The following is a 20,731-nucleotide window of genomic DNA, read 5'->3' as shown; positions in this document are numbered from 1 at the left end:
TAAGGATGCAAGTGTTTCATTTTTTTTTGTACTTGTATTTCCATAGCCTACCACAGTTTCTACATATAGTAGGCACTTGAATAAATAGTGATGGATTGGCTGATCGATATAACTTTTCATCCTGAATAAGAACAAGGTAGAATCTCTATATAGGGAGGATTTAAAAGATGAGAAAGTATACATGGTTGCAATCTGCACTGGTTGAGAGAAAACCCATATAAATAAGTTCACAAATTCATTAAGTAGCTAAGTTTTACGAACATAGGCTACTTTTAAAAAGACTGTTTTCAATGTCAAGTAAAGTCAACAAGCACCAAGTGCCTACTGTGTGAAAGGCACTGTGCTAAGCTATGGGGATATAAAGAAAGGTAAAAACAATCCCTGTTCTCAAGAAGCTTACCCTCTAATTCAGGAGCAACATGAGAACAACTATGTACCAACAAGATATAAACAAGATGAACTGGAGATAAACTCAGCGGGAAAGCATTAAGACGAAGGAGAGAAGACTGGCAAAAGGCTTCTTGAGAAGTGGGACTTTAGTTGAGACTTGAAGAAAGCCAGGGAAGTTAGTCAGAAAGCAGACAAAGAGGGAGACAATTCCAGGTCAATGAAGATGGCCACTGAAAAGGCCCAGATTCAGGATATGGAGTGTATTGTGTCTGGGAGAAACAACAAGGAGGCCTGTGTCATTGGATGAGGGGAAGAGGAGTACATGGAGGGAGGACGGCATAAGAACAATAGAAAAAGTAGGAAGGGATCAAGTTATAAAGGGTAAAGAATGAGAACTTTTTTTTTCAATTACAGAGACAAAATAAATGCTAATTTTGATACAGCTAATTAATATTTATATAGACAGAGTATAATGCCATGTAGAAAGCAAGCTCCTTGAAGCCAGAGAATTTTTTTTAAGCCTTTTCCCTAAGGCCTAGCAAATAACCTGTAATAATGAATGAAAGAAACATAATCTGCTATTTTTCCATTCTTCCTGTCCATGAGCACAGAAAGAGACCTTAGGAATCATGTAGTCTGACCTCAATTTACAGATAAGGAAAGTAGAGCCATGAGGGAGGTGAAGGTTACTCCAACACAGTTACACAAAATACATTCTTCCTACAACAGACACTGATAAATGTCCCCTACCATTTTTCATTCATCAGTTTATTAGTCTTCTATATATTCTACCAATACCAAATTATGTTAACTTTGTCTTGTAATATACAGTAAGGATAGCTACAATAGAGGAACTTTTTAGTTGGCATTTCTATAAAGCAATTCAAAGTTCATAGCTCAATATTTAAGTCATAACATTCAACATTAAGAAAATGAATTTTAAAAAATAAACACAAAACACTATTTCAAAAAAATACACTACGTATAGGCTAGTTTCAGGATCATTTTTTTTTTTTAATTGTAAAGGTGTATCTAAGTTTCATAGTTGTTTTCATAAGGCTCCTTCAGTTCATTTTTAGGGGAGATTCCCTGCTTCTGCTACCACAAACATGCACCTCCTGTTATTAAGAATTTATAGACTGCAGAAGAAGTTAGAAACAAAGCACCTAGCTAACCGGGAAAAAAGCAACTTGAACCCACCATTCTCTACTATAAATAAATTAAGACCTTTGAGTCAAGAACAGCAAAAGCCCTGTTTTCACCTCAGTAGTTGGCTTCAGAAATACTGCATGTGAACATTTTAAAATCATTTTTAGGTAAATTTATTTTCAAATTCTTGAAAGAGACCATTCTAAGATCTTTTATAATAAGACTAAAGTATATAAATTTAAATGATTTTTCGGCATTGGTTATCTTTCCACGAAGCAGTTTTCAATCCCAATTTGTCACAGAATTTTTTTTTAAATTACAGGCACTTTACTAGGTATTCTGATGTTTCTTTTAGACATAAAAGACATATCTTTTAAATATTAATTTTCAATAGAGATTCTAAAACTTCCCAATGATCTTCTCTAGCTACCAACATAGTCATGATTTGCAGATATACAGCCAATTTAGAGTCTCATTAAAGATCTTGGGAAGAAAAGACATTAACAGCACATCTAGTGTTATATCCTGTACATGTTGTCAGAGTAAAGTTCATTTTGTCGTAATATAAGATGCTAAATTTACAGACTCTTTAGATAGACAGAGGTAGATATTGTCAATTAATTTTACAGATAAGGAAACTGAGACTACAAAAGATGAAGTGATCATCAAATGGTCACACAGGAAATGGCAGTGGCTAGTATTCTAATCAAAGTCTGGCACTCTTTCCAATATGCCACACTGCCAAAGAGGTTTACATTAACACTTCTCTAAATAGAAAATTAAAGAGCAACTAAGAGTTAGGATAGCTGCATTGTTTCCAGGCTATGGGGGGAAAAAAAAAAAGAGTGGAACTACTATAATCTTTTTCCTGCCAACCAAACAGGAAATAGTAAGGCACCCTGTATTATTAGCCCTCAGAACAAGAGATCAGTTTCAATCTCATTACTTACACAGCAATATGGTTATTTTTTGTTTGCTTAGAGAATTACTGTGTTATAATTCACTGATGAGTAGTATGTAGTAAAAAGCCAAGACTTTCTTAAACAAAAGACTTTAAAAGCAACCTAAAAAGAATTTGCATTATGCCTGAAAGCTTCCAAAATGAAAATATATAAAGCTTAAAAACAAAAGCTCTTTCAACCTATGTTAATGAGCCCTGTGCCACCACAGAGCTCAGAAAATTCAGAGATCAAGAAGGAAAGCAATTACCATAAGTAGCATTATAACAATTTATAATTGATAAATTTAGTTTTAACACTCTAGATTCCTTAGTAGAACACAAATAAAGTTGAAGGACTTTGATGGAAATTTTTTTCAGAAATGCTGAATTTTTAAAATTTGTATTTTAAGCACAGTGCTGGGTTTATAGTACACCCTCAATTACTTGACTGATTGAAAATCTTAACCAAATCGTTATATTTACTCACAAGGAAATACAGACCTAAAAGAACAAAAATCAATCATCTCTTTAACACTGTCTTATGAATTAGTACCCTGCATATCATAATTCTGAAACTGTGCTGTGCTGTTGCTAAAATATATCTGTATGTCATTTGATAAGCTAGATATAGATGCATATATATATCAAATACCATGTAAATCAATTTACTTTTTTTCCAACGATTTGCACTATATTGTCATTCCGGACAGGAAAAAAAGTCTCTAACACATAGAAAAATTGTGCTCAAAAATACACAGTAAAATTTTATAAGCACATCTAATGCCCAAATTCCAAATTAAATTCCACTGCTCCCTTTAGGGCAAAGAAGCTCAAAAACCTGGATGCCAGTTTCAAAAAGATGCCCTCTGCAGTCTCTGGTGATTCAAAGAGTTATAAACAAACCATTAAAAGGGTTTCCCAAGTGTGTGCCTTATCTTCAGTTCTCAAATAGTTCTTTGGTAATGAAGAGTATCACTTTATTATTTTTCCTATTCTGCATAGAATACACCCATGGTCAAAACTAAGTTTGCAGTGCCAGATAAAAATGAACAAGTACAAAATAATACATCCTTCCTCTCCCAAAACAGCCCAGAGACTGAAACATTTTTAATAAATTATAGAGAAGAGTCAAGGATCCTAAAAAGCCCTAGATCCAGAATTTGCAAGTACTATATATCAAATCTCTAGTGACTGAGGCTCAGTATGTTTTATTAGAAAACTTAAAACAAAAACTTTTCAATAATAATAATAATACCTAACATTTAAAGGGTTATATAAGGTTTGCAAAGTACTTTACATAGGTCATCTCATTGTACGCTCACAAAAATCCCATAACGTCAGTGCTAAGAAAACCTCAATAAAAGCTTTCCTATATTAAAATATTTCTATATCTCTTAACAGGTACACTCATATTTTTTAAATAAACAAAGAAACACCTAAAAAGATATTGTAAGTGTAAGTATTTTAAAGGTTAGGGAAACTAAGGTCAAAATCAGATTGTTACATATATTCTATAGTATTTGCAAAAAAGGGGCCTTTCAAGTCACACCCGACCAAATTATAATACCCATCATGAATACAGGCAATGAAAGCATAATCTGCCCTACTTTTAAATACACCATATCCATAAAAAGGCCAAAAACATGAGAAAACTTCTTGCTCATTCTCTTCTCCCAAAGAAAACATTTCCTAGTCTAAGACTAATGAAAAACCTGCCTACAACAAAAATTCAAATATTATTTCCCTTCCTGCTTCTCTCACTACCTACACATTGCAGAAGTAATATTCTGTGTAAAAGACAGTATTTTTTTCCCTCTTCTGAGAATGGGAAATACCTTCTGACAGGAAAAGTAAACCAAGCATTCTGAGTGAAAATTCTGCAGTTTATGTTTCAGTGACAAACTGACAAATTGTTTACTGAGATGCTACTTCACTGCTGGGGGGGGGGATGATAAAATTCTTCAGAGTCGTTCGTCTGTTTCTTTAAAAGTCACTCTATTCACTCTTTTTTGTAATCAAAAGTATTAACTACCGAACGAAACTTTTCATAACAGCAAGTCCACAGCTAAGGCCAGCCAGCCTCCAAGTAGCCTGCTTTCCATGGTATGTATGAACATGTGTTTTCTTTCAATGAAGAAAAACTAACTGGTAACCTCAGTGCTTTGAATCCATTGAGAAAGGGGAAGTTTTTAGTGCTGCACACAGAAACAAACTAAATTAACTTACTAAACTCATTCTAGATCTTCAAAATTTTCGTAAAAAATTGTAACAACTTGCAACAAAAAGTCGTCTAAAGTCACAGCATATGGAAAGAGGAAGAGGAAGCACTTGTTTGCTGGTGGTCTTTAATGATTCTGTACTTCAATAGCACATATACAGCACATACTATATCCTTTACATGCGCTCTTATTTTTAAGTTAAGTATTCAGCTACAGTTAAGTTTTTAAGTAAGAATTGTAGGCGGGAAGAGAGTGGCAGAAACTCTTCAAAGACCGACGCAGCGCTCGCTTGTTGACAAATGGACTACTACGGCGGCCAGGCAAAGGCAGCTCCGTCCCCAGCTGGGAGCCGGCTGGGTCCGGAGCCTTATCGCGGCCGAGTGAGGGAGCACATACCACAATCAATGACATCAGATCGAAACTAGCCGGTTTCACCGGGAGCGGACGATCCCTCCAGCGCAGCGGGGACCGCCCGGCTGCCCCCGCCCCTTCCCCTAGCCGCGGGCCTCCCCGCGCCTCCCAGAGCACCCCCGAGGCTCCCGAGCGGCCGGCAGGGGAGCGTCCCCAGCCCAGGGTCCGGCTCGGGAGGGAGGGAGGATGCACCTGCCTCGGCGTCGCCCACAGCGGCCCCACCCGAACGAGCCTTCCCTCCTGTCACCTTCGCCAACTCCCCAGGCCGGTATGTCTTCTCCTCCTCCTCTGCCGCCTCTGCCTGGGCCGGACGATCGATCCCCGGGTGGGTCGTCTACAGGCTCCGTCCGGCGGAGCCCGCGCTGCCGCCCCCCGGCCCCGGTCCGAGCCCCTCCCCCTGGCTCGGGGCTAAAAGTCGGACAGCTCCTGGGGCGGGGCCGCGCCTCAGCGTCCCACTCACCTGGCCCCACGTCGGGGGGAGAATAGCGGGCTCGGCGCCCCCACAGGAGCCGGGCCGAGGGGGTCGGGGGGCCATCCCGGCGCAAGCCCGCCAGAGTCAACAGGTGGGAGGTCCCCTCGGTGAAGATGTCCCAGCACCTCCACATCCTGGCCGCCGCCGCCACCGGCGGGTCCTCGTCCCTCCCGGGGCTCGGCCCCCGACGGAGCGGCTGGCCAGTGGGCGAAAAAAGGGAGCGAGCGGTGGGAGCGTCCCCCGCCCCTCGCTGGCCGAGCTCCGGGCCCTGCCCCGACCCCGGCCTGGCTCGCTCCCGCTCCCGCGCCGGCCCCACAGCCTCTTACCTTGGCGGCCGCGGCTCTGGCGGACATTTTGTGCGTCTCTCCCGCGCCAGCGAGGCTCCTCACGCTAAGGCAGAAGCTCCAGCTCCGCCGCCGCTTGCTCCTCTCACGCCACTGCCCAAATAAACATCTCCCGGGAGCGAGCGAGCGAGCGGGCCCGGGGGGCGGGGGCCGGCGGCGCAGGCCCGGCCCAGGGGGAGGGGATTCAACTTGGACAAAAGTCCCGGAGTCGTTCGGCGTCGGCCGCTCGGCCCGGGGCCTCCTGGGTGGGGGAGCCGAAAGCCGAGGCGGGCTCAGCGGGGCAGCCGGGGCTGGGGCGACCCCAGGCTCTTTCCTCTGACCCAGCTACCACCCGGCTCTCCCAGCAACCGGCGCCATGCCAGCCGGGGCCAGGCCGGCCTCGTCACCCCGTCCAGCCGAGACCGCGGCTCCGCGGAGGAGAGGATTCGGACCCAGGCCGCCAGCCCCCGGGAGTTACCGCCTTCTCCGGCTTCGGAGGGGCCCTCCGAGCCCTGCTTCAACAGCCTCCCCGCTGGGAGGAGAAGGGGCTGATGCGCCACAAGAAGCCGGAGCCGAGGAACCCCAGGCCGGCCAGCGGCGCTCACATCTGCCCTTGCTTACTGAGCATGCCCAGCCCTCGGGCCCGAGCCACGGAGGCGTTTCTGGGGGCGGGGAGAGCGAGGAAGGAGAGTCGTGGGGAGCCTGGGGTTCTAGGCACGCCTGGAACCCTGCAGGAATGTGGCTCTACGCAAGGAAGCCGAGTTGGGGCTCTTCCAAGGTACTCAGAACTTGGAACTACCGCCCCCCTGGAAGTTTAAGCAAAAAATAAATAGTCCGACAAGGCTCTGGAGGCAGGGACCACAAGACCACCCCGACACACACCCCACCCCACCCCCATTCACTACCAAAAGAGGGAGCCAGCTTCTAGTCTTAACGCTCTAGGTAGAGAATGGATCCCCATATTCTTTCCCTACTAACCAAAAGTGTTCATGGGTTTGCATATTTAAAAGTGAAAAATTCCTTTTCTTTCCAGAGATAGCAGGGCCACGTGTATGAATGCTGTACTTTACAATACACCCAGTCAACTAGTCCATCAGACTTTACCTTGACGCTCTCTGGAAAAGCAGCTAGTTCCACTTTAGAACAGATCTAATTGTTAGGAAGTTTTTCCACATATCAAGCCTGAGACCTCTTTGCAACTCTATTCCTAGCAACTAGTTTTGCCATAAGGGGGCAAACTAATAAGTCTCAGTCAATTCAACCTCTCCTTGTTTCCTCAACTGAAAAAGTAAGAGGGTTGGAGTAGATGACCTCGGACGTCCCTTCCAGCTCCAAAACTCTGATCTCATAGTTCCAGGACCAGTAAAGAGGAGAATTCCACTGAAGGATGTCACAGATTCTTCCCAATAGGAGAGGAGGGTTTGTATAACTCATACTAGTGACAGCATAATTCATACTGGTGACAGTAGAGGAAAATAATTTATTGGGGAGAAGGAAACAAGATGGATGGGAGTTTATAAGGGGCCCAGTAAAATAAGTTTTATTTACAGTTATATTGTAATGGCAAGGCTACAGGAAAATAATCTGTTGCCAACGCCTGTCACTTTCATCTTTGCAACACTTCCAGTCATCTACCACCTCCCCTCAGACGCTGCCACCACTCTGGTGCAGGCCCTCATCCTCTCACTCCCAGACTATTGCTATAACCTGCTTGTAAATCAGCCTGCCTCAAGTGTCTCCCCACTCCAGTCCATCCTCTGATGCTACCAAAGTGATTTTCCATGTCAGCCCCCTAGAGTCAATAAATTCCAGTGGCTTCCTATTGCCTCCAGGATCAAAATCCTGCAGAGCCATTTGCAACCTACCTCCTTATTTCCCCCAACACTTACATTCTTCAGTCCGGTGACCCTGGCCTCCTTGCTGTTCCAGGAGAAAGACTCTGCATCTTTCAGCTCTACCTTTTCTCTGGCTGTCCCCTATGCCTGGAATGCTCTCCCTTCCTCTTCTCTGCCTACTGGCTTCCTTTAAGTCCCAACTAAAATCACATCTTCTACAGGAAGCTTCTAGTGCTTTCCCTCTCATTTATTTATCCTGTATATAGCTTATTCATGGGTATTTTTTTACTTATCTTCCCCCATGAGATTGTGAGCTGCTAGAGGGCAGGTCTTTTGCCCTTTTTTTGTATCCTCAGCATTTAGCACAGTGCCTGGCACAGTAGGCACTTAATAAATATTTACTGACTGATTTTATTGAGTACCTACTGTGTATAAGGAACTATGCTTTGAGGTGGTCCATGAAGATGAGTTCCCTGCCCTGAAAAAGTTTACAATGTGGGAGAGTGGGGACATGGGTAAGGCAAATATACAAATAACAAGAGTACAAGACAGAATATGTCAAATGCTATGGAGTTTGGAATAAGAGATAGTGAGACAATATCCAATTGGAGGAATTGGGGGATGCTTCATGGAAGAGGTAGCATATATAAACTAGATCTTAGATGTGGGGGGAGTGAAGCATTCCAAATAAAGAGAACAATAAGAAAAAGTAGCAGGAAAAGGTGGAGAAGAGCAGGTTCAGTAAACAATTGTCTTTTAGCTGGTTTATTTAGAGAATAGTGGAAGGCAAGGCTGGAAAGATACTGGGGAGCCTTGAATGCCAGGTTGAGAAGTTTGAACTTTAGCCTGAAGTTTTTTGAGCAAGGAATTAGCAGGACCTAAATTATGCTTTAGGGATATTAATCTCTCAACAATGAGTAGAAAGTAGTAGAGGGAGAAGAAAGTAGGAAAGATCTGTTAAGAGGCTACTTCTGGGAATAGCCTGAGGAAGAAAATTCAATTCAGTTCAATAAGCATTTATTCGTCAGTTCCTAAGTACTGGGCGCAGTACCTGGAGCTGAGGATACAAAGAAAAGAATAACAAACATTCTCTGCCCTCAAGGAATTTACTCTACTAGCAGTAGTGAGGGCTTGAACTGGGAGCAATGGCAATAGAAAAAGTAATGGTTTCAACAGACATCATGGAGATGTAATCCATATGACTTGAAAATTAATTTAAAGTAGGGGATGAACTCTCTAAAATACTGGACATTCTTTAGGTCCTAATGACCCAAAGGAGAGTGGTTTTCATAACCAGAAGTAGGAAGAAGCATGGCAGCTATGGTACCTTAGAGTTACAAAGCATCTATAAGGAAATTTGGAGAGCAACTTCCATGGAAAATACAGTAAAATGTTGTACACTGTCATGGACCATGCTTCACACCCCTTCCAGTCATCCACCCTGGCCATCTTGTCATCCCTTCTAGTGTTTCTCCCCACCTGGATCAGTACATCCAGATTAGACATCAGAAAAAAAAAAAATTTCCCTGGCCCAGGGGAAATAAATCCACTTATCTTTGGAATTCCAACCCTGGGGCCTAGCCAGATTGACTAGTGAGTGAGCAGCACAAACTCAACTAGCCTACTTACTATATTTGCCCTCCCCAAACTTCCAGATCGAACTGTACTTAATATCCCCTCCAGTCATGCACCCGGATTTCTTACTACCTATTCACCTCTGGCTCTAGATGCAGTAGTCAAGTAGAATATTATCATACTAACATTATTCCTAGAAATGGATGTGAATTGACAATCAACTCATCATCCCAGTAATTCTTAGACACTCCCTTCCTGACCACCCCTCCCACATAGGTTTTATCTTCCCCTAAACTCCCTAAGGGCCTCAAACTAGTATTTTATAGACCCCTAGCTAGTGTCCCTGTAGTGCTGGACCTGCAGTCAGGAAGACCTGAGTACTGGCTCTGTCACCCTGAGCAAATCACTTAACCTTCAGAGGCTTCAGTTTGTTCATCTGTAAGATGGGGAAAATAAATAGCATTAGCCTCCCAGAGTTGTGAGGATAAAATGAGATAGTATTTGTAAAGCACTTTGCAAGCTTGAAAGTGCTATATAAATGCTAGCATGTTCATGTTGGTATCCTCCAAATCCTTAGCACAGAGCCTGCACATAAAAAGTGCTAAATTTTATATTTTTATTTATTTGTTCATTCACCTACGGATCCTATCCCAACATACAGTTAGAACCAGACTATGAAAAGTAACATTCATGGATCCATGTATTAACGTCAAAAGACTGAAAACCACTCCTTGGAGCTGCAGGTTTTTTAAAGGTTTTTGTTGAATTAAATCGAAGTACTAGTTGCAAAGAAATGTACAATCTAAGCTCCAAGCCCCTTGTTCCACACATACATGAAACTAAGTTTTCTGCCTCTCATTCCCTAATACAATTCCCAATCAGGGCCACTAACAAAACTAAATATAATTAAGGTGAAATAGCAAGTGAGATGAAGCTTTACTCTTCCCATTCTTCCCACATATTCCTCATCTTCCCACAGACCTTAGAGGCTTAATATGTTACTAAAAGTATCTACCTCTGTTTCTTAAGTGAACCCCTGGGAACAGGGATGCAAATTACCTTCACTCACCAAGATAGCTGCCCCAAAAGAATGAGCATTTGGTGCAGAAGATTCAGTAAAGCTAATTATCAGAGATCCATACCCAGATTTCTTGCCTCCAGGTTCAGTGTTTTTTCTACCACACCCTATTGTATCACCAATGGCAAAGTGGTAAATGAAAGACTATCTTCTATTTCCAACTCTAAACTCAAACAGTCCAGGGAAAGTTGTAGGAGAAACTATTGCTGTCTGATCTATTCATTTTTTCCTAGTCTAGATCCCACTTCCTCTAATTTGTCATTACTATGTTTTCATCAATTCTTTGTGACCTTGCCATCAGAGTCAGTTGCCAGATCTACTTTAATTCTGTGCTACTTATGTCAGTCCCTATCTTCTGAGGACTTTTTTTTCCCACCTTTGTGTTATTGATCTTCCCCACTCCCAATACGCACATCCTAACTTTGAGTAAAAACATAAGATATCTTTTGGGCAGGGATCACATCTGATATACTAGCACTATTATCTTCTACCTACCAAACCTTCACTACCCATGTCCTACTTATCAAATTCAAAATCCTTCATTACCTACCAAATAAAGTTCAAACTCTTTGGCCAGGAACTCCAAAATCTAGCACCTACCTAAGTTTCCAGTTACGTCATAGTATACTCTACATTTTAGTTCACCTGAACTACTTTCCTGGGCATGTATGATACCATAGAAGTTAGCTAAACAATCTCAGAATGGGAAGGGGCCTCAGAGATCACCTAGTTCCACCTGGCCATGAGAAGAATCCTTTGAACACCATCCCTAATAAACCATCCTCCCTGGCAGATAATAAGTGCTTAATAAATGTTTATTGATTGATTGCTAGGCCCCCATCTGTGGAAACCTTACCTATACCTCAAGACTCAGACCGAAGGACGCTTTTTCCCAAAAATCCTCCTTTATACCTTCTGGATCCTCATGTAGCAATGTTTATAGCTTCCTTACGCATTCGTTATGTTCCAGCTTGTATTATGGTTATTGGCATATGTGTTATATCCACATATTAGACTATAAGCTTCAGAGGGAAGCTTGTCCTGTTTTTTGTATTCACATTTTGTCACCCATCACTGCCCAGTGGGGCAAAAATCTAGTTATTGTTTTCTTCTACTGCTTACTACAACTTTGTTCATGCTCCGTTGAAATCCACAGTTCTAATGTTGTTGTTCAGTCATTTCGGTCCCATCTGACTCTTCATGACCTCATTTGGGGTTGTCTTCACAAAGATACTGGAGTGGTTTGCCATTTCCTTCTCGAGCTCATTTTACAGATGAGGAAACTGCGGCAGATGAGACAGACAGGCTTAAGTGACTTGCCCAGGGTCACACAGCTAGTAAGTGTCTGAGGCTAGATTTGAACTCAGGAAGATGACAACACTTCTAATAGGGCTTTTAAAATATATGTTCCTTTGGAAGTTTTATCTTCCTCACCACAATTTATGCTTAAAAGGCTGTCATCTTGGCCCCTAGCAAAAGTATCACAATGTAATTGGGGGGGGGGTTGCAGGAGGAGGGAGGAGAGGCGAGGTTAAAGAATACTATGATACAGTATATACACATATAAGTAGGATACTAGGTAGAATGTGATCACGACAAAGGAAAAATCCAGTTAGTACTATAAAAAAAATTTGAGAGTCCACTCTTAGAAAGATAAAGCTTTCCATTACTTCAAATTTGCCCACTTAGACCTTTCAATATAATGTATCTTAAGTTTAAAGAGAAAAATGATATTAGAGTTGAAATCTAAATGCCTCAGTTTAAATACTTTACATGAAAATCAGGTTTTAAATTGTAGGATTAGTCTTTGAATAAAGTTGAAACAAATGTGCAAGGGTACACTTTAAGACTTGAAAAGGGCCTTGCTGCTGAATTTTCATAATAAAGGCAGGAAAAGTGGCTAGGAAGAGGGAAGATGACATTGCCTCAGGCTTAGTTTTGTCCCAACACCTTTTCTTCCCCTCCCCCATCATTTGCATTTGAAAGAGTTTTGGAACTGAGACACTAGGGGATCTCCCAGCCCATTTGCTAGTAAAGTAACCTCTACTGGGATAATGGCTGAATGAAGTTGAATTCCTGAAAGTCAAATCGGGAGCCACATAGATTTTCTAGCCCCAAGTAAGACGTCAGTTTCTGACTGAAACCCAAGGAAAAATGATCCCGGAAAAATGATCTAGAATTGAACTTGAGGGTTCTACTTAGCTAAAATAGGCAGTGCTATAAGTTCCAAAGAGTTTGGCACCTGGAGAAAGTATTCTTCTCTGTGGCCTTATTCTTGCCGAGGTTATGAAAGAAATACGTATACCGTTCAGAAATAAAAAGCTACAGTTTGTTTTGTTGACTTAGTCTGATGGCTCAATAGTTAAAGGCTTTTGCAATTTAAAAAGAGCTATGGAAAGCCTCAGGATTTTAAACTAATAAGAGTATGATTATGACTGAGTCATATGACTATGACTTCCTATGAGGAAGAAGGAATCTTAGCTAAATGCAAAGGGAAGCTCAACAACCTTGATCTTTGTGAAGCCCCACCTATCATTAAACAACCAGTGCAATGTTGATCAGATTCTACATGAAACCAGCTAGTAGCAAAGCCTCAGCAGATTACATCCATTGGTGATTATACATCCCTCAGGGACTATATACCATGAAAGACCATTAGGGAGCATTCCCAGCAGACATCAACATCCTTACACTGTTGTGAGAACAAGCTGCCCTAGGCACACATGTTCCTTATGTGTATGTCTCTTCATATGGGATCAGGCATGTTGTCTCCTATGGGGGGACTGTTGAGCTGATTGAGAGCAGGAATTGATTATCTTTTTAACTTTCTTGGTATTCCTAGCACAGTGCCATAGTAGGTGCTTAATAAATGTTTATTGACTGGCACGTTGATCATGTTTTCTCTCTTTAACTATTAACAATAAATATAAATGTTTTCATATTTTTATCATATTGTTGTTAATGTAATTTTAAATACACATTGCCATTATAAGGGTTTATTTTATCCTGTGATATGTTTTTAAGTAATGAAAAACACAAAGCTCATTATGACAACTTAATAGAACTTCTATGGTCAGAAACTATGAGTTTATCTAAAGAGCACAGAACATGTGGAATCTTTGCATATGCATATGGTCATTTACCCTCTAGAGAAAATTAGGAGTAAATAATGGCGAAGAGTCTGAGAGTAAATGAAAATGAGATTTGACCAAATATATACTGGGATTGAAAAAATTTAACTTATTTCTAATTATCTAATGCAAACTGAATAGGAAATTGGTCAACCACAAGACTTATAAATACAACTTCCTGTGGGTTTTTTGCAGTCTGCGGTTTAAGAATGGAAAAATACCGTATGTGCAACATCTTTGTAAATCTCAGAAAGAACTGTTTATTAGAACAACCATGACTACTTGCATGTGTATATAAGCATATATTTGTGCATGTGTGTTTAAATGAGCTTTTAAACAGTATTATTTATTTTATCCTTGATATGATTCTGCTACTGTTCAGATACAAATTTGGACATTTTACAGCTAAATAAAAGAGGAAGTATAATATAGCCAAATATAAAACATACCTGAATCTGATACAGAAGAAAATATATACTGTTTTATATTAAAACTAAAATAATTTTCTATCAAAATACCACCACCACAATAACAACAACAACAACAAAAAAAAAAAAACAGTGGGGATGCAGGGGATGGGAGGGGAGAACCACCTGTCTCCTTTGCTATATGTTTTAGAATTCTACAAGATGTCAATCTATTTTTACTCTTATAAAAAAACCTAACAGTACAGGAATAATCTGTACACTTAAGCAATCTTCTTTTTTTTCACCATAGGGAAAATAGCAGAAGTCCTGCATAGGTGGATGGAAGGAGGATTTAACTTGGATTAAGTGGAAGCAGTTCTGCATGTGCTTACTTTCCTTAAATAACAGAATAGAGAAATAATCAGTCAGGTGGATTTAGTCAGGGAAGACTGCATGGAGATATTTTGAGGCAGATTTCAAAGAAAGAAACAGGCATGGATTAAAGGGAGAGTTGAGTTAGGATAGGTAAGTCAGTTGGGTGAAGGTCCCTATTGATAAAAGATAATGAGAATGGAAAAGTATTTGGGAAGGAGGAAATGGAGCGGGAAGGCAATTGATGGTTAGGAGGCACAAGAATTTCAGTTTGATATAATAAGCCACAGGGACCCTGGAGCAGGGAAATTGTGATAAAAATAGTGATTGAAAAAGATTATTTTACCAACTACTTTTAGAATATATTGGATGGAGGAGAAATTTCAGTTTAGGAGACTGTTGAAGTAAGTTAGCTAGGAGGTGATAAGAGCATAGATTAGATTGTGGAAATGTAAAAAACTGACAGTGGAACCATTCTGACCCTGGTATTCCTTCTTCAATACTTCAGTGTTTAAAAAACTTTACAATTTCACTGGTATCAATGCTCCTTCCATTGACATTTTGAAACCCCTTCACATACCATGGTAGCAAGTCTTTATGGATCATTGTGGACAAGACAAAAATCATCATTCTGATGGCCAGACTGTTATTGAGGACCCTCTGAATGTCCTGGGACAGCAGATGTATAGTGTGCCACTCATTGGTGTGATACTGAAAGCTGTTCCAGCTTGCTAGGACCTGACAAAGTTTAGGCTCCCCTAGAATAATCTTTAGGAACCTACCCTCACTTCTTACCACAATGAGCCACAGGAGTAAGACCTTAGCAGAGGTTATTCTATTCCAGGCTCTCTTGCCCCCAGACCCTTCTGCCCATTACATCATTACATACATTTCTTCTTACTTCTTTACAACCACAGCTAAGATCATCTGCCTGCTGTCCTACCCATAAAGTTTTCTCATTTCAATCTCCGTTTCAGTCCTCTTTTGTTCCCTTTCTGCTCCTTCTGCCACCCAATAATGTCTTTTTTTTTAAAAGGGGGGTAGGGGGTGGAGGGAGGTGTCCTGACTCACTCATCTCTACCAGGAAGTTTACTTAATTCTAGTTATTTCTTTGCCCTATGTTCCTCAGCTAACATATTCAGTGTATAACAGATCCATTTTAACCTTGTTCATAAGTTATTTTGTAAAAGATGTTCTGTGTGTTTTTCATCTTCCCAACCAAATCAAAGCTTTTTGAAGATGATTCTTATGGTTAACAAGAAATAATGTGAATAAAAGAAAAGTTAACCATGATTCTCATGTATATTCTGTAAAACAAAATTTTCCATTAAAAAAAAACTCTCAATGACTATGCCAGTTTTTTAGTGACATTTGGTGGCTAACAATGTTTTTCTCACAACCACCCTGGGAAGCAGATAATAAAAATACGATCTCCATTCAATGGATGAAGAAACTGAAGCTCAGAAAAGTCACAGACTGATTAAGTAGCAGAGCAAGTATTCAAACTCAGTTCTGACTCCCCGCCAGTGTTCCCTCCTATTATGCCATGGAATACCTAAACAGTCTTGCGCATATGTAACAGATACTTTTTTGATATTATCACTGATTTAAAGGCTAAATAAAAGTTAATTGAAATGAAGTGAGCAGATGAAAGCAAAAGATATATACCTTGCCATTCCCACCTTCCTCATTTCAAAAGGGGAATATTTCTAGAGCACAGAAATTAGGGGGCCTAACCATGGGGTATGCTAAGAGCCAAAATCCTAGGAGTTCCCTTAATTTAACCACAGAAATATGTGTGCTCTGGTTAACTTTAATTGCAGAATTAATCTGTTGCTTCAACTCAATGTCCCAATTGCATTGTACCAACCTTGATAAGTCTGGTACTCAGAATGTCATTGATGAAATTGACCCTCAAAGATCACAGGATTTGGAGCTGAAAAGGGCTTAGATATCATCTAATACATCACTAGTTTTAAAGATGAGAAAAAAGAGGTTCAGAAAAGTCTATATGGCCCCTTAATTCAATTTCTGCCATATAAACCTATAGTTGTATTGCAGAAATCAAAGAAAAATTTTTAAATGAAGAGTATTCAGTGAATCTGCTTTTTTAATTTTAGAAGTAAAATAAAGACCCAAAGATCTGACCATGTAAGTTTGGGCCAGATAAAGTGCTTGACCAATAATGTTTTACACTCCACAAACATTTCTGTGTAGATGATAGACTAGGCAGGGAGGAGGTGGTAAGAAAGCCTTGAAGAGTGTCTCTACCAAGGTCTTACTCCAACATAAGGGTTCTTAAACATTTTTGTGTTGTGGACTTACTTTGGCAGGTTGATGAAACCCTTCTTAGAATGTTTTTTCAATTCATAATTGATGGAAATGCTCAATTTCAGTTAAAAGTTAATGAAAATAAAGATGTGAAATTTTTTCCCCATACAACTTCACAGACCACCTGAAATCTATCCATGAGCTTGGGGGCCCATGAACCCTAGGTTAAGAACTGCCATTCTAATGCCTCATTGTGGTGTGGGATTGAGCATGGGCCCCGACCAAGCTGAAAAGCCTCTGACAACCAGACCAGTTTGGACATCTGTGATCTAAGGACAAACATGCTCCCTCTACTGTGTGCAAGGCACTAGGACTACAAACAAAGAGAAGCATAAGATCATAGGCCTAGAGCAAGAAGAAAACTCAGAAGCCATCTGGTCGAACCTCATTTTGTAGATGGAGAAATTGAGTCTCAGAGAGGTTAAGTGACTTGCCCCAAATCATATCAGATAGTGTCAGAGACTGAATCCAGGTCCTCCAGAACCAATACTCTTCCCACTGTACCATACTACCTCTGACTCTCTACTGGTGGTAAAGAGAATACTCACAGTTCAGTTTAGGGGGATCCATTGTCTGTGTCTAAGTCAATCACCCACCATTTACTAGGCAGCTCTTAAATTCACAATACTACTGCAGTACTCTCTGTTTTGAAGTTAAATGGATAAAGGAGCTACTTCTGAAATATGGCTTATGGGACAAAAATTTCTAGCTACCACTTTTCTGGTGGATGCCCTGAGGGCAAAGGTTGGTGGATGAGTGCCACCTTTCTCCTTTTCCACATATCTCTACCAGCCACACAGCTCTTAGAAACTGCTGTTTCCACCCCACTGACAAAAGGCATCACTTCCCTGAGAGAGTGGCCAGTTTCTCACTTCCCCACTAACAGGGTCTCTTACACCTTCCCAGTTGTGCCCATTGTAATCCAAGACTGAGGCCATCTCTTAGTCTTGGCAGGGACCCTGAAAAGCAGCATCCAGTAGTATCTGGTATACAGAGGGAGGGATTCAATTCAACTCAATTTAACAAAAATGTCTTAAGCCCTTACTGTATGCAAAGCACAGTACTAAGTGCAGGAAGTTTAGATAAAGTTTAGATAACTTTGTCCTCATCAAGTTGGTGGGCTAGTTGAAGGAGATGGCACATATATAAATAACTATTACCACAAAAGAATATGAGAAATGTGCATAAAACAAGTGCAAAGTGTAATAAGAAATCAGAAAGGGGGAAAGTCATTGCTGACAGGAGGATCAAGGAAGGTTTCATGAGGGAGCATTTAAATTAGGCTTGGAAAGATACAAAGGAATTTAACAAGTGAAGGGCACCAGGCAGCTAGGTGGCACAGTGGATAGAGCATAGGCCCTAGATTCAGGAGGACTTGAGTTCAAATCCGGCCTCAGACACATAGCACTAGCTGTGTGACCCTGGGCAAGTCACTTAACCCCATTGCCTAACCAAAAAAAAGAAAAAAGGGAAGGGCAGAAGGTCACTCCAGGCATGGAGAAAAGAGACATGAAGGGAAGGATGAAAAGGGGGTGGAGGTGGGTGTGATAGGGATGGTGAGTAGTTTTGCTTTGGTCACCTTATTGCTGTTCAGTAGTTTAGTCATGTCTGACTCTTTGTGACCCGTAATGGGGTTTCTTGGCAAAGGTACTGGAGTAATTTGCCATTTCCTTCTCCAGGGGATTAAGGCAAACAGGTTAAGTGACTTGCCCAAGGTCACGCAGCTAGTGAGTATCTGAGACTGGATTTGAACTCTGGTCTTCTTGATTCCAGGCCCAGCACCCTATCCACTGAACCATCGAGCTGCCTCTTTTGGTCACCTATCAAAGCTAAAAACTGCACTAAGACTTTTTGGGAGTCCCTGTATCATCATATTAAGGAAGCCAAGGCAACAGAGTTGCGCAACTGAACTATTACACGTATCAGCTATATGTAATAGCCTTGAGGAAGCACGGTGCCTAGCACCAGTTCTATCCCACACTTGGGTTATGTGTGGCTTACACTACTGCTTGTTGATAAAAACCAACAGAAGCAGAACATCTGGACTCGTGTTTTAGATAGCATCTTGGGCATGGAGGACACTCTAAGGCTTAGGAGATGATGATGGTTACACCAAGACAGTAGCAACTTCAAACTTGACAATACCTTCTGAGTTCTCTCCTATCTCTTGTAAGTGTTATGTGTGCCAGAGGTTGAAAGCCTGTAACAGTCAGAGGGACAGTCAGGGACCCTCATAGTTAATAAGGCTAGAAAGGTAGGATGGTATCACAGTCTGAATGGTTTCGAATACAAGGCTAAGGAGTATGAACTCCTTAAGGAGAATAGGGAACTACTGAATGGTTTTTGAAGTGGTCTGTATATAAGGAAGATTAGACTTCAGCAACAGCTAAAGAAAGGATTGGAGACAACAGAATGTAAGGGTGGGTAGGAAGATGTGATAGTTTATAAAAATAGTCCAGAAAGAAACTCAGAGAGTGGCTGTCAATTGGAGAGTGGCTGAACAAATTATGGTATATGAAGGAAATAGAATACTATTGACAAAAGAATGGTTTCAGAGAAATCTGAGAAGACTTCTATGAATTGAAAACAGAGTAAAGTAACCACAACCATGAGAACATTTTATACAACAAAAACATTGTGAAGACAAATAACTTTGAAAAACTTAAGAATTTTGATCAGCGTAATGACCAACCATAATCCAAAGGACCAATGATGAAGTGTGCTACCCACCTCATACCAAAGAGGTAATGGACTCAAGATACAAAATGAGACATATATTTTTGGACATGGCCAATGTAGGAATTTATTTTGTTTGCCTTATTTTGTTGTAAGGGCTTTCTTTTTTTTTCCAATTGGAGAAAAGGGACAATAGAAAGAAGAGAAAATAAATGCTTATTAATATAAATAACATTAAATTTAAATTTTAAAAAGTCAATAGTCCAAGAAGATCATGGAAGATCACAGGGAGGAGCTAAAAAAGACCCAGGTTTGAATCCTGCCTCTGACCATAACTTACAAGCTGTGTAATAATGAACAAGACATTTTACAACTATGAGAAATTGTTTCCCAATCTGTAAAATGGGGATAATAATTATTTCATAGGGTTGTTATAAGGCTTAAATGAGATAATTTCTGTAAAGTCATTAGTAATCAGAGACTTAGAGCTAGAAAAGACCTTAAAGATGGTCTCGTCCAATCCTCTTGTTTTATAGATGAAGAAACTGACTTACAAAGAGATGATGTGACTTACAACAGAGGAAGTAAGTAGCAGAGCCAGGATCTAAACCTAGTTTCAATAGAATGCAGAGGGTGAAAGCCAGATTATAATAAGGTTAAGAGAAAGTGGGTGATAAGGAAGAGGAAGTATCAGGTGTACACAATTTTTTCAAGTATGGCAATGAATAGGAGGCTAGATATAAGACAGTAGCTGAACTGGGTAGATGGATTAGAAGAAAGCCTTTTTTCAGCTGTGGAAACACCTAAACATGTTTCTAGGCTGATGCAAAGAAGTCAGTGGAGGGAGAGATCAAAGATACCTATTAAAGAGAAGATGGTTGCTGGATGAAGGTCATGGAGGAGAAATGGGGATTGGGATCATAGGAAGGTAAAAGACTTAGAATTATAGGAAGGCTCATAGGGGCAGCTAGGTGACATAATGCTGGGCCTGGAATCAAGAAGACCTGAGTTCAAATCCTGCCTCGGACATTTACTAGCTGTGGGACCCTGGGCAACTCATTTAACCCCATTTGCCTTAGTTCCTCATCTGTAAAATGAGCTGCAGAAGGAAATAGCAAACCACTCCAGGCTCTCTGCCAAGAAAACCCCAAATGGGGTCATGAAGAGTGGGACATGATTGAAACAATGAACAACAACAATGGGATCATAGACTTTTGGCTGGAAATGATCTTAAAAGTTATTGAGCCCATTTTACAGATGAGGAAGCTCAGGCCCAGAGAGGCAAGTGATTTGCTTAGTCACACAGGTACTAAGTCTCGGAGGTGAAAACAGAATCCAGGTTGTCTGACTTAAACTGCACCTCCCCTTTCCTTATTATCAAGCTGCATCTTCCTCAGAGTCAAGAAGGAAGGAAGAGTAAAC

General features: G+C 40.9%; 1 protein-coding gene across 6 annotated transcripts in view; it reads right to left on the bottom strand.

Moving 5' to 3' along the window:
* TJP1 (tight junction protein 1) overlaps positions 1-20,731 on the bottom strand; it is a 133,740-nt gene that overhangs the window by 109,616 nt on the left and 3,393 nt on the right. For 5 of the 6 annotated variants that reach the window (XM_027851526.1, XM_027851530.1, XM_027851531.1 and 2 more), the window contains exon 1: positions 5,908-6,064. The exons of the other annotated variant lie outside the window; for it this stretch is intronic. In XM_027851526.1, the coding sequence (XP_027707327.1) occupies positions 5,908-5,934 (27 nt within the window). In that variant the 5' untranslated portion in view covers positions 5,935-6,064. Of the gene's footprint in view, positions 1-5,907; positions 6,065-20,731 lie in introns of those variants that run through there. 6 annotated transcript variants of the gene reach the window in all.

This window comes from Vombatus ursinus, unplaced genomic scaffold, assembly GCF_900497805.2.
Source record: "Vombatus ursinus unplaced genomic scaffold, bare-nosed wombat genome assembly UNPS02009205.1, whole genome shotgun sequence".
In the NCBI taxonomy this organism is placed as follows: domain Eukaryota; kingdom Metazoa; phylum Chordata; class Mammalia; order Diprotodontia; family Vombatidae; genus Vombatus; species Vombatus ursinus.
Note: the sequence above shows the minus strand (reverse complement) of the source record. Positions and strands in the feature narration are given on the sequence as shown.